General features: G+C 36.3%; 3 protein-coding genes across 8 annotated transcripts; all 3 read right to left on the minus strand.

The window, feature by feature from the left end:
* Positions 1–462: 462 nt before the first annotated feature.
* On the minus strand, positions 463–3,046 carry LOC114195075 (exocyst complex component EXO70B1-like). Its single transcript, XM_028085470.2, has one exon. The coding sequence runs from the start codon at positions 2,799–2,801 to the stop codon at positions 669–671; it is 2,133 nt and encodes a 710-aa protein (XP_027941271.1). The 5' UTR covers positions 2,802–3,046; the 3' UTR covers positions 463–668.
* Positions 3,047–6,242: 3,196 nt separating this feature from the next.
* On the minus strand, positions 6,243–15,715 carry LOC114193866 (uncharacterized). 6 transcript variants are annotated; one of them, XM_085665231.1, is made up of 5 exons: positions 15,244–15,349; positions 10,176–10,326; positions 9,865–10,002; positions 9,637–9,768; positions 6,243–9,375 (listed from the first exon to the last, which is right to left on the minus strand). In XM_085665231.1, exons 4-5 carry the CDS (start codon positions 9,715–9,717, stop codon positions 6,424–6,426), a joined length of 3,033 nt encoding a protein of 1,010 aa, XP_085521357.1. In that variant the 5' UTR covers positions 9,718–9,768; positions 9,865–10,002; positions 10,176–10,326; positions 15,244–15,349; the 3' UTR covers positions 6,243–6,423. The 6 variants fall into 6 exon arrangements, with proteins under 6 accessions (XP_085521357.1, XP_027939631.2, XP_085521353.1 ...); XM_028083830.2 differs by having other exon boundaries at positions 6,243–9,747; XM_085665227.1 differs by having other exon boundaries at positions 6,243–9,768.
* LOC146884421 (uncharacterized) lies at positions 14,261–15,327 on the minus strand. The gene has a single exon (XM_085665232.1). The coding sequence runs from the start codon at positions 15,325–15,327 to the stop codon at positions 14,497–14,499; it is 831 nt and encodes a 276-aa protein (XP_085521358.1). The 3' UTR covers positions 14,261–14,496.
* Positions 15,716–17,533: the final 1,818 nt, after the last annotated feature.

The raw sequence follows: 17,533 nt of genomic DNA on the forward strand, positions 1-17,533 counted from the left end.
ATACACTAGTGAAAATACATATGAGGATTTATCCTAACTTCCTTAGTCTCTTCACCTCATTTGTCCCATTAACACTCTCTTAATGCCTCTTTAATGCATTTAATGTCTCTCTAATCCTTTCATTTATTATTATATGACATCCTAAGTCAATTTACTTTTTCTAGTCACATTGTCCCCAAGGCTTTAACTCTTTCGAACATAAAGGTTAAAAGAGAAAGGAGTTCAAAATAACCCACTTAGAAAAAAACCGATCAGTTGGACCTATAACCACATAACCTCAAGCCTTTAGCTCTTTGTGGAAAGTAAAGGCTAGAAAGAAAAAAATTTTTAAAATGATTTACTTTAACAATGTTCTTCTCATTGGGTCTATCACCATATATAACATATAATTTTCTCAAAAACATTAGAAAAAAAAATCCTAACAAAGAAAGATAGAGATCAAAGATACCGAGCAATGTGCAATTGTTACCACAAATAATTATTGAGTTAATTCCAAGTGTTTTCTATGGACGACAAATTGACTCTTGCCAAATTACAGAAAATGTTAGAAATTAGATGGGTTAAAGGAGATACTAACTAAAAATTAAAGAAAAACAATAAAACGCATTTTATAACACTACACTTGCACTTGTGAGAATGAAATCTTGTATTCTAAATTTGTGGAAACTTCATATGTTTTTCTTGTCTTCCGTATTCATCTCCTCGTCTAGAAGAAACAAATGGCTGAGACAATTTTGAATGTCTAGAAATCCAAACTTAATATAATGATAAGCTTGATTACCAAAAGCTACTCGAAAGTTGTCACAAAATTTTCCATATTGTGGCAACAAAAACTCCTCTATGGATTTTATTATTCGTTCCTTCAGACGCTTATTAGAGACAGTCCATGTAGATTGAATTGTGCATGTCTCCTCAAAGTGAAGGTTGAACAAATGGAGTTTATCTTTCATTACGTCCGGTACCACATCAGGTTCCGCGGACTCATACGTCTCGGCCTTCAAAAACTCCACCATCTTATTCCACGAACTTCTTATATACAGGTTGCACTTTTGTTCCACCTTTGCTCTGTTTTGTCGAAACCAATCATCGTCAAATTTCAAATCAAGCGTCTTCTGTTCTATGTAGCTGAGATTATTAATCATAAAAACAGAGCCCAAGGCGGGGTCAGCGTAGTAGTCTTTAGACTTGGCTTCCAACTCGCTCTCTAACAATTCAATCATCCTTCCTATCACCACCCAAAATGAAGAATTTCCCATGCGGTAAGTTTGGTCATCCCTCTGCTTTATCTTACCTTTACAAATTAGATGGATGTAGTCCATTGCTTTCTTAGTAATCAGATGAAGCCCTCCATCGGTGACAGGTGCCTGCACCTTATTGGGATAAATAAATTTCCTCAACTTCTTTAGCATAGCCAATCTTTGTCGAACGTCTTGAATGTCATCTATAAACGAGAACTTGCGATACAAAACCAGTGAGATGAACTCCCGTGACAACTCGACAAATGACTCCGACATTTTAGGGACGATGTTGAACAAAAGATTCGACAAATTCCCAGTTGTCATGATGGTATCGGCAAAACTCACTAGACCAATAGTCACTTCCTTGCAAACCTTATTAATGGAAACATCCGCAGCAGCGACAGGGATCTCTGAAAAGAGGTAATTGCAGAGTCTCTTTTCATTGGGAAACAGTATATTCGCAGCTGCCTTACACGTTTTCAACCACTTCTCAACGTCCTCGTTGTTGGGCGTTTCAAATTGCAACCCAAGTGCCCGCAGACACTGTTCTAGAAACTCCCTGCGCCATTTGCTGTAAATGTTGCTGCATTCCTCCATGAAACCGGCATTCACCATCAGCTTCATGGTTTCCTTAAGGCGCCTCATAATTTCCGATGGAAGTGAATCCATCACCAAGTTAATGTCGGGATCATCCGGTACTTCTTTGGAGTCAAACACGGCTTTAAAGTATTTGTCCACGTGACTACAAAGCATGGGAACAAGCATCTCATTCTCCTTCTCAAGCTCCTTTACACAATTCATGAGTTGTTGTTGGATGATAAGAACATCATCAACACTTTCCTCTTGTGAAGGTGAATTGCTTTGAGTGAGTAGATGGTCTTGGAATCTAAGATCCTCATCTTCTGGTGAAGTGCCTAGAGTGCTATCATGACTGCTATTACTAACACTCCCTGAATCATCAACTTGAATGATTACTTGATTTTGTTCCTCTGGGGTGTCGCGCGGATAGTCTCGAAGCTGGAGGAGGGAATAACTGAAACCCCCTCCAACAATGACTAACCACAATTTGATCTTCATGAGTTGTACTGTTAGAACTCCGCAAAAGAAATATAGCAGATCTATCTGGAATCCAAATTGAGTAAGATTTGACAAGCCAAGCGACATGGTAGCAAAAGCAGCACAAGAGATCAGACTGTATGCATCTGGTTTACCCTTCACTACGTTATCAAAGAAGAAGGAATAAACAGAAGTGGTTACTAGAACCAAAAATGCCAAATGAACTTCTAACCGGTGAGAGGAGGAACTCGACCTTGCCGGTGTGAACAAGACGGCAAGGCAAGTGATTGAACTGAAAATAATATAAAGAAGCATCTTCCACCAGCTCCAGCTTCCCAGTAAACGGTTGAAAGAGGAACTGAGTGCATAACAGAGCAGTCCAACAACAGATGAAGCAAGACATAGAAGTCTCAGTACCTTTGGTTTCTTCAGCCATCTCAGAATTTGCTTGAGTATGAGCAAGGTTTGCATCCAACCATTCACCCACCACAAACAGAGAACCTCCATTTTTAGACGAGAGAAGCCCAGTGATGAAAACTTTATAAAAAACTAAAATTTCATGTTTAAAAAAGTATAGATAAAAAAAAAAAAGTGAACTTCAACCAAAATATTCTTACACAGTTACACTCAGTGAGTCGTGCAGACCCCACACGTTATTTGTTTGGGGATTCCTCGAACTTTCGGAGAAAAAATGTCTGTGGACTGTGAAGGTTGTCAGGAGACTCCTCATTTCAAAAGTTAGGGACTTTCATGAAGCGTGTTGTGTTGAGTTGGAAAAAATGAATGAAGATTTGTGGATGGACAAAGTTTAAAAAGAGAATTTTGATAGACAAACGAAATCATCCTATTTTACTCAAAATGATAATATTTAAATACCAAAAACAAATAAAAAATATTTAACTAAATTTCAATGACCCGTGAAGTAAATATCCTTCACAAAAATAATTACAAACAGGGAACATGAAAATGTGTTCCCTTATTGACCCTTCTGAGAGCGTCACTAATCACGAAATACACCACAAAAGCTTTAATAATACCCTAATGACATGTTTCGATCACGGTCACGTGTTGTTACGCACCACGCTTTATATGAGTAATAAATTAAAATCAGTATAATAATACTTGTTAAGTGACGTTATCTTGTAACGTAACATTGATATTGTTACATCTCATAACAGAGGCTTAACACGTGATAATAAATAAATTTTGCAAAAAATAAATTAAAATAAAATTAAAAAATTCAGAGAATGACACATATTGTACTGTTAATGACGTTAATTTTGTTTTTGAAAGAAATATAATCGAGACACTTTTTTAAAAGTGAAATGCAATTAATATTTTATTTTTATGAGTAACAAATTGAAAACACTCATGTGGCTAACATCTAATTAATTAAACTTTTTCTTAGGCAAGTCCAATTCAATACTGAACCCTGTAGTTTTCCAACCTCTGGTGTCTCGTCGCATGCTTCTCTTTCATTTTCATATGATGTTTCTAGAGTGGTGCTGCTTTTTTTAGCAGCCAGCAACATACTCAATCTAGTGGTGTAAGTTCCTTACTCTATTCTTATTTTAAAATATAGAGTGCAAATTGCAAGATCAATCAGAGAGGAGGAATTGATTTGGGTGATTCCTTATTTTAGGGAAATTTGTGGAAACTCTTAGACATGTCGGTTTGAGTTGGTGGAAATGTTGGAATGAAGATCACTTGACACATTATAAATTTGACAACAATATGGAACAGTTGAAAGTAGTGGAGTGCAACTATATTCCCCTGTACCGTGAAACTGAATTTACCAAGCAACTGAAAAGGTTCGCTACTTCCATTATGTTTACAAGTAGTAATATGAAGTTCTGAGTGTTAGAAGGCTACTTGCAGAGTTGCGTTAGTTATATGATGGATAAATTAGTAATATGTTACACTTTTTCACTGGGATCTTCCTCAAGCCTTAGAAGAGTATGGAGGTTTCTTATCATGTCATATAGTGTAACTTATACAAAATTTATTCATATCCAACTTAGTACAATAATAACTGCAGTAGACGTCAATATCCTAAGAACACAGTAGACAAAGTTTTGGGGTAACAAAGTTTTTTTTATAAGTTTGATAAATTATTTATTTAGGTAAAAAAAATTAATTTATTATTTTATTTTAATTAAAAAATAAAATGTTAACTTGTTTTAATTTTATTTATAAAAACTTTGTCAATTTTATCAAAAAAAAAATGTCAAAAAGATAATCTTTCAAAAGTAAATTTTCTTTTTCAACTTGTAGAAATGTTTAGAAATTTTTCCTACCATACCTAGTTTGTTTTGTGGACACTGGCACATCCTCTGTGTAGTCTCTGTTTACACAGGTAGATTATAAGTGGAAGGTAAAATATTTTCTCTATTAAAAAAAGTAAATAAAGAATATTTTAAATAAAATAGATAATTGAAATATTAGTTATCCTATGAATGAAAAATAATTAATAAATATTTTTATAATTTTAAAAAAATTTAAAAGTATTTTAAATTTTTTTTATAATTTTCAATTATTAAAATATAATATATTTTGTAACTATTTTTAATTTTTAAAATATAATAAAATATTATCAAATAAGAATGAATTTTATAGCTAAATATTTTTGTCATTATCTATTTTTGACTAGAGTAACTTTGACATTTATTTCAACCTTTCAATAATTAAGGATCAACCATTACACATTAAGAGGGTGGTGGAGGATTGGAGGTTGTTTTCAAATCATGCAGATAAAATAAAAAATGCAGATAAACACACGGGGTAGATCATTTAGGCACTTGTTTTCAATTTCAACTGTTTGTTTAGTAACATTTTTCTATTTAAATTTCACAATATCATTATTCGTGTTATTTTCAAAGATAAGAATCATTGTATTTAAAATAAATTAGTTTGATATCAATTTAGTATTAATATTTTTTAACATTATAATGTTACGCGTCATTATGAAAATTTGGAATTTTGATTAGATTAACATTCCAAAATATAATAATATAAAAAAGGGTTAAGTATGATTTTAGTCCCTGAACTTTGATCCAAAATTGAAATTTGTCCTTGGTTGAAACTTTGATAAATTTTGGTCCCTAAACTTTAAAACTGAATGAATATAGTCCTTTTTGTTAACTTTTTTTTTAGGTTTCGAACGCATTTCTCAGTAAATATTAAGCCGAGAATGTGTCAAATGACGTAAATAACTCTAATATTAACATGAAACGCATTCCACATGTTGAAAAAAGTCAATGTAATTGAATTAAAAGGACTATATTCATTCATTTTTAAAGTTTAGGGATCAAAATTTATCAAAGTTTTGACCAGGGACAAATTCCAATTTTTGGCCAAAGTTCAGGGACTAAAAACATATTTAACCCTATAAAAAACAAAATGTTGATTATATAAAAAAAATAAGGTACAAAAGCATGAGACTATATACTAAACTCATGCAAAACAAAAGAGGTGTGTTTTATGATCTATTATCGAGATTAAACATTGTATATAAGATTTTTAGCACATAATCAAAATGTTGATTTTTTCTCAAAATATTGGTCAATTATTGTTAAAACATCCCTTTTAATGACAATTCAATGTAAAATTATCGTTGTTTTTCTCTCAATGATGGTTCAAAAGAAACTAAGAAACTACCATGGTAAAGTTTTGATTATTTTCAAAACATTTACACTTTTAACATGATAATTTCGTGTCGTTGAAAGACATAGTTGAAGCTAGTTTTTGAAAACAATTATATATATATATATATATATATATATATATATATATATATATATATATATATATATATATATATATATATATATATATATATATATATATATATATATATATATATTCTAAAAAAACATTAGAAAAAAAAAAGACGAAAGATAAGCAAACAAAGTGTTATTGTTACTACAAAAAGTTATTATGAGTTAACTCCAAAGTAGTTTCTATGGACGACAAGTGACTCTTGACAAATATAAAAGAACCATCACACAAAATGTTAAAAATTAGATAGTTTAAAGTAGATACTAACTAAATATTAAAGAAAAACAATAAAACGCATTTTATGAACTGCACTTGCGACAATGAAATTTTGTATTCTAAATATTTGCAAACTTCATATGTTTTTCTTGTCTTCCGTATTCATCTCCTCGTCTAGAAGAAACAAATGGTTGAGACAATTTTGAATGTCTAGAAATCCAAACTTAATATAATGATAAGCTTGATTACCAAAAACAACTCGAAACTCGTCACAAAATTTTCCATATTTTGGCAACAAAAAATCCTCTATGGATTTTATCATTCGTTCCTTCAGTCGCTTATCAGAGACAGTCCATGTAGATTGAATTGTGCATGTCTCCTCAAAGTGCATGTTGAACAAATGCAGCTTCCTTTTCATTAACTCCGCTACCACATCAGCTTCCGCGGAGTCATTTGTCTCAACCTTCAAAAGTTCCACCACCTTATTCCACGAACTTATTAGATAGAGGTTGCAGTTATGTTCTACTTTTGTTGTGTTTTGTCGAAACCAATCATCGTCCAATTTCAAATCATGCGTCTTTTGTGCTATGTAGCTGAGATTATTAATCATAAAAACAGAGCCCAAGGCGGGGTCAGCGTAGTAGTTTTTAGACTTGGCTTCCAACTCGCTCTCCAACAATTCAATCATCCTTCCTATCACCACCCAAAATGAAGAATTTCCAACGTAGTAAGTTTGGTCAGCCCTCTGTCTTTTCTTACCTTTACAAATCATATGGATGTAGTTCATTGCTTCCTCAGTAATCAGACAAAGCCCACTGTCGGTAACAGGTGCCGACACATTATCAGGGTAAATAATATCCCTAAACCTGTTTAGCATATCCAGTATTTGTTTAATGTCTTCAAGATCACGTAAGAATGACGGTTTGTGAAAAAAGATCTGTGAGGTGAACTCCAGTAGCAGTTCGTCCAATGACTCAGACATTTTAGGGACAATGTTGAACAAAAGATTCGGCGAATAGTTGCCGGTTGTTATGGTGGTATCGACAAAACTCAGTAGACCAATCGTCAGTTCCTTGCAAACCTTCTCGAAGTAGACATCCAAAGTGAAAAAGAACCCTGAAAAGAGGTAATCGCAGAGTCTCTTTTCGTTGGGAAACAGTACCTTTGCAGCTGCCTTGCACGTTTTTAACCACTTCTCAACGTCCTTATTGTTAGGCGTTTGAAATTGCAACCCAAGTGCTCGCAGACACTGTTCTAGAAACTTCCTACGCCATTTGCTGTAAATGTCGCTGCATTCCAACATGAAACCGGCATCCACCATCAGCTTCACGGTTTCCTTAAGGCGCCTCATAATTTTGGGTTGAAGTAAATCCATCACGAAGTTGATGTCGGGATCCGGTACTTCTTTGGAATCAAACACGGCTTTAAGGTATTTGCCCACGTGACTACAAACCATGGAAACAAGGATCTGATTCTCTTTCTCAAGCTCCTTTACACAATTCACGAGTTGCTGGATGATAAGAACATCATCTTGTGAATATGAAGTGCTTTGAGTGATTAGATGGCCTCGAAATCTAAGGTCCCCATATTCTGGTGAGGTACCAAGAGTAATAATATCGGCATTAGCTTGTTCTGACAACCTTCTAAGATGCACGTTGCAGTATTGTTCCACCTTTGCTGCGTTTTGTCGAAACCAATCATTGCTCAATTTCAAATCACGCGTCTTTTGTTCTATGTTGCTGAGATTATTGATCATAAAATCATGGCCCAATGCGGGGTCAGAGTAGTAGTTTTCGGACTTGGCCACCAACTCTCTCTCTAACAACTCAATCATCCTTACTATCATCACCCAAAATAAAAAATTTCCCACGTTGTCGGATCGGTCAACCCTCTGCTTTGTTATCCACTGGATGTAGTGCATTGCTTCCATAGTAAATAGATGAAGCCTTCCGTCGGTAACAAGTGCCTGCACATTATTAGTGTAAATAATTAGCCCAAACTTGTTTAGCATAGCCAACCTTTGCCGAACGTCTTCAATATCATCTACAAATGACGTCTCTGAAGTAAACTTCAGGGTCAGCTCGCCCAATGACTTCGACATTGTAGGGAAGAAATCGAGCAAAAGATCCGACAAATAGCTCCCAGTTGTTATGGTGGTATTGGCAAAACTTAGTAGACCAATCGTCAGTTCCTCGCAAACCTTATCGAAGGAGACATCTGCAGCGACAGAGAACCCTGAAAAGAGGTAATCGCAGAGTCTCCTTTCATTGGGAAACAGTATCTTCTCAGCTACCATACACGTGTCTAACCACTTCATAATGTTCTCATTGTTGGGCTCTTCCAATATCAATTCAATTTGCAACCCAAGTTTCTGCACACAATGTTGTAGAAACTCCCTTCGCCATTTGCTGTAAATGTCGCTGCATTCCTCCTGAAAACCTGCATCCACCATCAGCTTCACGATTTCCTTAAGGCGCCTCATAATTTCCGATGGAAGTGCATCCATCACCAAGTTGACGTCAGGATTCGGTACTCCTTCGGGGTCAACTAACACGTTTGTAAGGTATTTCTCTATGTGTCTACAAAACATGGGAACAAGCATCTCATTCTCCTTTTCAAGCTCTTTTATACTATTTATGAGCTGTTGTCGGATGATAAGACCATCGTCAACGCTTCCATCTTGTGAAGGTGAATTGCTTTGAGTGAGTAGATGGTCTTGGAATCTAAGATTCTCATCTTCTGGTGAGGTGCCTGGAGTACTATCAACATCAGCATTAGCTTCTTCATGACTTGTACTACTACCAATCCCTGAATCATTAACTTGAATGATTACTTGATTTTGGTTCTCGAGTCGAAGGTTCTCCCTGTCTGAGTGGCTCGGATAGTGACGAAGCTGGAGGAGGGAATAACTGAAACCCCCTCCAATAGTGACTAACCACAATTTGATCTTCATGAGTTGTACTGTTAGACCTCCGCAGAAGAAATATAGAAGATCGATCTGGAATCCAAATTGAGTGAGATTTGACAAGCCAAGCGACATGGTTGCAAAAGCAGCCCAAGAGATGAGGCTGTATGCGTCTGGTTTACCCTTCACCACGTTATCAAACAAGAAGGAACAAACAGACGTGATTATAAGAACCAAAAATGCCAAATGAAATTCCAGCCGGAAAGATGTGGAACTTGACCTTGCGGGTGTGAACAAGACGGCTAAACAAATGATGAAACTGAAAACAATATAAAGAAGCATCTTCCACCAGCTCCAGTTTCCCAACAAATGGTTGAAAGAGGAACTGAGAGCATAACAGAGCAGTCCAACAGCAGATGAAGCAAGAGATATAAGTTTGAGTACCTTTGTTTTCTTCAGCCATCTCAGAATTTGGTTATGCATGGCCATTGCATTCTTTCTCAAGTAAGAGAGCAAGGTTTGCATTCAGCCATTCACCCACCACGAACAGAGAGCCTGGATGAGAGAAACCCCTCACTGTAATGAAGATTTCGCGTAAAGGGTAGCCAGTTACTTTTTTGGCCTAAAAGGAAACCTAAAGAAAAGAACAAAAAAAAAAACTTTTTGACCTACAATGCCAACTTCATCTTCATAGAAGTCACTCCGAAGTACTTGAAATGAAATATAGGTTGCTTTTCTAGCACGGCAAATATTAAGAGAATTATCTTCATCTATTTTCTAGCGCGGCAAATCCGGTGTGCAATTTTTGTTCTGCAAAATAAAATACTAATTTATATCAACAGTCAAACAAAAAATTGTTCAATTTTAGAAAATGGAAAATCATATTTGTAATTAACACTTTATGAAAACTAAAATTTCATGTTAAAAAACTAAAGGGAAAAAAAGTGAATTTAAACTAAATATGAATCATATAGACCCCAAACCTTATCAATGGGGTTTGGACGAACTTTCTCGAGAAAAAAACTTGTGAACTTGGGAGGTTGTCGAGAGACTCTCAATTCAAATGCTATGACAAATGTTTCACTTGTGGGGTTTCCACTTTCACTCTCAGGGAAAAATACAAATACTTGTGGACTGTGAAGATTAAGAGTCAAATATTAGAGATTTCCCTTAGCGTGTTCAATTGGAAAAATAGCAGATAAAGATGACTTGTAGAAAGACAAAGTTTAACAACAGAAACTGAAAATTACAAATAAAAAACATTTTGTATTAATTAATGCTTTAATTAACAAGTCAAATTTCTTTCATATATAACTCATAAAACCTTATATAATACAAATAGTGATGGTTATGAGAAGAGATATGTTAATAGATATCATGATGCATGTTTAATTGAAAAAAAAATATAATAAAGATGATTTGTGGAAGGACAAAGTTTAACAAGAGCGCTTATTAAGATGAGAATCCAACAAAATTAGAAGAGATGATTAAAAACATCGTGTGTATAAAAAATAATAAAAGATAAATAAAATGAAACTATAATGTCACCGAGTTTTCTTTTGAATCAGAACATCACTGTAAGCTCTCACAATTGTTTTTTCATAAGTCAAAAGTGAAATTGACTCAACCCAATATATGTATGTTAAAGATGTGGGTCTTTCTTCCTGCACCTTTAAAATTTCTTTTACACCTCCGAAATTTATTTAAATTCCAAAAAAAATCCATTGACCATTAAAGTAAAGTCATGGATATCACACTCCCAAAATTACTTTCAGATGTCGACTTTCGAAACTCAAAATATATTACTGGAAGTCGACGTCCGAAAGTCAAAATATATTACTAGAAGTCAACTTTCAGAAGTCAAAATATATTACCGGAAGTTCCCTTCCTGAAGTCAAAATATAATATCGGAAATCGATTTTCGGAAGTCAAAATATATTGCCGGACAATTTTCGAAAGTCAAAAATTATTATCGAAAGTCAACTTCTGAAAGTCAAAAATATATTATCGGAAGTCGACTTTCGAAAATCAAAAAATATTACTGGAGTCAACTTTCGAAAGTCAAAATATATTACCGCGAAGCCCATTCTCGAACTTCCTGCATCGCCACTCCTCATCGAGTGGTAGGGTGTAGAAACGGCTGAGGTGTTTGAACCTCTCAGCATACTCTGCTACTGTCTTCCCTCCCTGGGTCAACTGGAGGAATTCCACCTCCTTGGCGTACCGGATGTTGTCAGGAAAGTACTCGGATAGGAATCTCCCTGAAAGTTTCCCATGACACTGGCTCATCCCTCTCCTCCAGGATGGATCTGGTGCTGCTCCACCAATGCTCCGCCTCTCCCGTGAGCATGTACACAGAGAACGCCAACATGTTCTCTGCAGGGCACATCTTCGCATCATAGATGCGCTCCAGGTCCTTCAGCTATTGGTCTGCGGCGTCAGGACTAGTCTTCCCGTCAAACTTCGCCGGGTGGTGCTTCAGAAAGTCCTCCAGGCTCCACTCCCTGACTGTAGGTCGTGGTTCAGGACCAACCACAGGGGTAGCCGCCCTATTCTCCTCCAGCTGGCGGAGGGCCTCCATATGCTGCCGATGAGCATCCTCAGCAGCTAACCTCGCAGCCTCCATCTGCTGCATCACTGCCTGCTGCTGTTCAAGCGACGCCGTCTGTCGCTGCATGGATGCCTCATGTTGCTGCATCATCGCAGCACTCTGCTGTGCCATAGCTGCTACCATCGTCTCTATGGCTCTGGCGATATCTGGTGCGTCCCCCTGGGATGATTGAGAAGCTCGACAAGGAGGTGCCATAGTCCACTGGCACACAGAAAATCACTTGGTTAGACTTGATAAATGTAAGAATTTTTAACTGAACACTCAGAGATACACAGAGAAAGCTAAGCGGACAACCCAAGTCCACAGACCTAAGGAATGACTGCTCTGATACCATAAATGCAACGTCCCATTTAATTTATAAACGCAATTAAAGGAGACACCACACATAAGATAGCATAACAACGCAGTCCTGGGGTTCTCAACATCACCCCTACAAAACTAGGCACACCACGATGCCAACAAAAAGCAGGGTAACGGTTTATCTAAAAGTTTACAATCTAATAACCACGAATACAGGGGCCACAACCCTAAGGAAAACATGAAGGGAAGAAGTATAAGATCCAGCCCAGGTGGCTAAGTAGCGGAATCGCCATTCCCTTGTGGACCACGAGAACCTCGCCCATCTGCTCCCATCAACCAAGTTGATGATCATCGCAAGGAAGAACAGCCACATACAACACAACCATGCAACAAAACGGGTAAGCTAGAGCCAACAACATATTCATCATACAGTCAAATATATTTTCATCATCTCATATCCATATAACAACCAAACATGTTATGACTCCTCATTCAATACACTACGACTCGACTCGACTCATCCGGATACGTATAACTTGGTCGGATTCAGCGGATGCTTGCACTTGTGGTGGATACCTCTGCTCAACCCCGAGCTGCTCGATCCTGAGCCATGTAATACAAGTGTTACGATGAATCAAATTTCCCTCACCACAAGGTTAGCCCTTAATGGATTTCAGGCCTCCTGCTACTCTCACCACAAGAGTCAGTCCACTCTAGGTGAGACTAACTGGCTCCTCAGAGTGTCAGGATACAACCTTACCTTGAATCCTTACCTAGCTATACAGATGGGGCACCACCATGGACACCCACTAATAGGGGCCATGGGATTACGTCCCGACCACTGAAGCACAACCCTGAAAGTCTCACCTAGAGGCCCCAAGGAATTTACGCGCTGACACGGACCAACATTCATAATTCAGAAATAAGAGAATATTAAAGTCATGTTTACAATTCCATACCCATCCATGAGGTTTATTCCTCATACGCATCACATTTTGAATTCATACATCTGTTCATCACCATCCCGTGAGTCTAGGGTCTCATCTCATGTCAATACCATGTTCCTTTAGTTCCAGACCACTCAATCATCCCTCATGTCAAGTTCATACCAAACCGTCACACGCAATTCACAAATCATGCCAAGCATACATAACATTCTCTTATATACATGTTTCTCATCATACCATTCATTTCCAAACCAGTATTAACCATCCAAGAACAACCAAACATCCAAACAGCACATGGTCTCGTCCAGCCCCTCGCTCAGGGCTAAAGGGTCTCGCTCAGGCGAGACGCACTCGCTCAGGCGAGTCCCTCTCCGCCTAGGTGAGGGCTCAAGAAAGGGGCAGGAGCACACGCGGGATCTCGCTTAGGCGAGACCCCTCTCGCCTGGGCGAGGTGCTCGTTCGCCCAAAACATTGAGCTGGTCGCCTGGGCGACCTTTCGCGCAAAAGTCTCAGGCGAGCTCCCGTTCATCTCGCTTAGGCGAGACTGACTCGTTTGGGCGAGATTAACAGGTCTCGCCACTGATCTTCGCTGTACTCAACACAGTTCATGTCCAAACAACAACCCAAATCATGCCATACACTCACAGTCGCACATACACTCGAAAAATTACAGAACACCATCAAAACTAACAACATGGCATCAGATAGTAGGGTTCTAGCTTCCCTTACCTGGGAATAGCTAGCAAAACGACCCGACGCGCCCTTTATACTGAACACACGAGCACAACAACTCAAAGAGCGAACGTAGAGCTGAAAAGATGGCTGAACAGAAGCACGATATGGTCACTAGGAACCCTAGCTGGGAAAAGAACGAAATGAGCAATAGAAACAAGTATGGGCTTGCCACAACACTTACATGGAGTAGGAAAACAACTTCGAACTAGCTCGAAGACGACAGAACCCTAACCCTAGTAGAGCGTCCCGTGGGAGCAAGGAGATGACGGTTGGTTCTTTTCTGAAAGTGAATGAAATGTGGAATTAGGACAACACGAAGGATTGTTATATCATGGGCCAGCCTTTTAGGCCCACTGCTGCAGGGCAGCCCTAAAGATTAAGATGGCAGAAATAAAAGGGGCCTTACATTTCCTACCCGTTGCGGGTTTTATCTGCGGGTACAGATTTTTTTGATATCCCTAATTATAATCAAATATAATATATATGATATAATTAGTTATTTTGTTTACTTTACTATTTAGTTAGATTCTGAGATCCTTGAAAATTCTAAAAAGTTCATGTTGTATCTTAGGAGATTTGCGCAATACACCACATATAAGTCCTTAAGAGCAGTGAATCTACACGCCTCAAGAAGTCTTTTGTTCATGATTTTGTCAACTACTACAACAATCTTAAGGACTTATGCCTGACAACAACAACGACAACACATCCTCAACGGAGAATCCAAATACTGTTTTCAGAGCTCATACCGTCTTTGCGAAACTTTTTCCGAACGTGTCCAAAATTGAGGTATTCTCTAGACAGAACTTTCGACGTTGACAAGAACGTGTGTCCACCCTTTTGTTGTCCGATGATAAAACCATCATCAACGCTTCCATCTTGTGAAGGTGAATTGCTTTGAGTGAGTAAAGCAATCCCTGAATCATTAACTTGAATGATTACTTGATTTTGGTCCTGGAGCCGAAGGTTCTCTCCGTCTGTGTCGCTCGGATGGTGACGAAGTTGGAGGAGGAAATAACTGAAACCCCCTCCAACTGTGACTAACCACAATTTGATCTTCATGAGTTGTACGGTTAGACCTCCGCAGAAGAAATATAGTAGATCGATCTGGAATCCAAACTGAGTGAGATTTGACAAGCCAAGCGACATGGTTGCAAAAGCAGCCCAAGAGATGACGCTGTATGCATCTGGTTTACCCTTCACCATTTTATCAAACAAGAAGGAACAAACAGACGTGGTTATAAGAACCAGAAATGCCAAATGAGATTCCAGCCGGAAAGAGATGGAACTTGACCTTGCCGGTGTGAACAAGACGGCTAAACAAATGATAAAACTGAAAACAATATAAAGAAGCATCTTCCACCAGCTCCAGTTTCCCAGCAAATGTTTGAAAGAGGAACTGAGCGCATAACAGAGCAGTCCAACAACAGATGAAGCAAGAGATACAATTCTCCATACCTTTGGTTTCTTCAGCCATCTCAGAATTTTGCTGAGCATGGCCATTGGATTCTTTCTCAAGTAAGAGAGCAAGGTTTCAGCCATTCACCCACCACGAACAGAGAGCCTGATGAGAGAAATCACTCAAGGTAATGAAGATTTCGCGTAAAAGAAAATCAAAAGAAAATAACAAAAGAAAAAAAAAAACTTTTCGACCTACAATGCCAACTTCATCTTCATAGAACTCACTCCGAAGTACTTAAATGAAATCTAAGTTGTTTTTTCTAGCACGACAAATATTAAGAGAATTGTCTTCATCTATTTTCTAGCGTCGCAAATCCAGTGTGCAATTTTTGTTCTGCAAAATACTAATTTATATTAACGGTCAAACAAAAAATTGTTCAATTTTAGAAAATGGAAAATCATATTTGTAATTAACACTTTATGAAAACTAAAATTTCATGTTAAAAAACTAAAGGAAAAAAAGGAATTTAAACTAAAAACTTCCTACACAAGAAGACTCACCGAATCATATAGACCCCAAACGTATCAGTGGGGTTTCGATGAACTTTCCGAGAAAAATACTTGTGGACTGTGAAGATTAAGAGTCAAATATTAGAGATTTCCCTTAGCGTGTTCAATTGAAAAAATAGCAGATAAGGATGACTTGTAGAAAGACAAAGTTTAATAAGAGAAACCGAAAATGACAAAAAAAAAATTATATTAATTAATCTTTTGATTAACAAGTCAAATTTCTTTCGTATATAACTCATAAAACCACCTTGTATAACACAAATAGTGATGGGTATAAGAAGGGATATGTTAATAGACATCATGACGCGTGTTTAATTCAAAAAAAAAAAATTAACAAAAGATGATTTGTGGAATGACAAAGTTTAACGAGAGATTATTAAAAATGAGAACCCAACAAAATTTGAAGAGATGATTAAAAACATATTGTGTATAAAAAAAATTAAATAAATAATATGAGACCATAATATCACCTAGTTTTCTTTTGAATCAGAACACCACTGTAACCTCTCACAATTGTTTTTTCATCACTATGACCTTGCTCAACTTTCGCTTACATTGGTGTTTCATAATACTTTTTATATACCTTAATTCAATTTTAATGTTTTGCCTCTCAATGTTTTATTGGCGTATACCTTTCTTAAAAATCTTTTTTTTTTTTTATCTAGAAGATGTTGGAATATTGACAGTGGTAATCTTATTGGATGATTGTTCATGTTATTTCTTATAATTTTTTTCACAAGACTAATTGTAATCCAATTTCTTTTAGCACTAGTACAAATACAGTTTTTCAAAATACTAATTCTTGAAACAATGTTTGTATTAGACATTCAAGATTTGGACTTGTCTTGATAAACTCCTTTGGTTTTCGTGTAATGACATTCCTTTTTTTAACATTCCACATAATTGTTATACTTCTAATGGTCAAATTTACCTCTTGCTAAGTTTAAAAAATTATCTTTCAATTGCTAATTTATTCCGTTTTTGGTAAACCAAAAACATGTCGGTCCGAATTAACTCAATTTGTCACCGCTAATAATCTTACACTATTTTTATCAAAATAGATAGATTACAAAATTTGTACTTGTGAGTGAGTTGTAGTGAGTGTGTACGACTTTTTCTATTGAAATTATGTTCCGTATGTATGATTTCATCTTTAATTTGAATTTATATAAAAGTTGCGAAGAAAGAACATGATTTCTATTATCCACTACTTTAACTCAAAACCAAAATTTGAAGTTGCATATAGAAAGGAGTTTCAATTTGTTTAAAACTAGAAGTCATGTATTCTCTACTTAACTTTAACCTGGTGTAAGTGTTACACTTATCAAAAGTTTTTGAATTTCTTTTTGTTTTAAAAAAAAATGTCCACGTATCAAGCAAATATCATGTCACGTGTCAAAATAAGTTTTTTGTATTTAATTTAGTTTTGACATTCATTGTTTTTTTTCAATTTGATCCCAATTGTTTTTTTTTAAATTGAGCAATTTTATTCTTCTCCAAATTGAAACCAATTTTCATTTTTATATGAATTTTATACTGAATTTTTTTTAAAATTCACATTTTTATTAAATATTTTTTGTTTAGGACTAGAAAAGCTTTAAAATTAGAACAAAAAATTTAAAAGTGGAGAATAACACCATTGGTTTAAAAATTTAAGAGGTTAAAAATTACATAAACAATATACTAATAAGTTATATTATTTTATATTATGTTAAGGGTCTAAAAATTAAATTTAGTCTCAATTTGAAGAAGGAAAAAATTGCTCAATTTAAAAAAA

This window comes from Vigna unguiculata, chromosome 8, assembly GCF_037176805.1.
Source record: "Vigna unguiculata cultivar grain cowpea cultivar isolate G323 ecotype 2 chromosome 8, ASM3717680v1, whole genome shotgun sequence".
Lineage (NCBI taxonomy): Eukaryota > Viridiplantae > Streptophyta > Magnoliopsida > Fabales > Fabaceae > Vigna > Vigna unguiculata.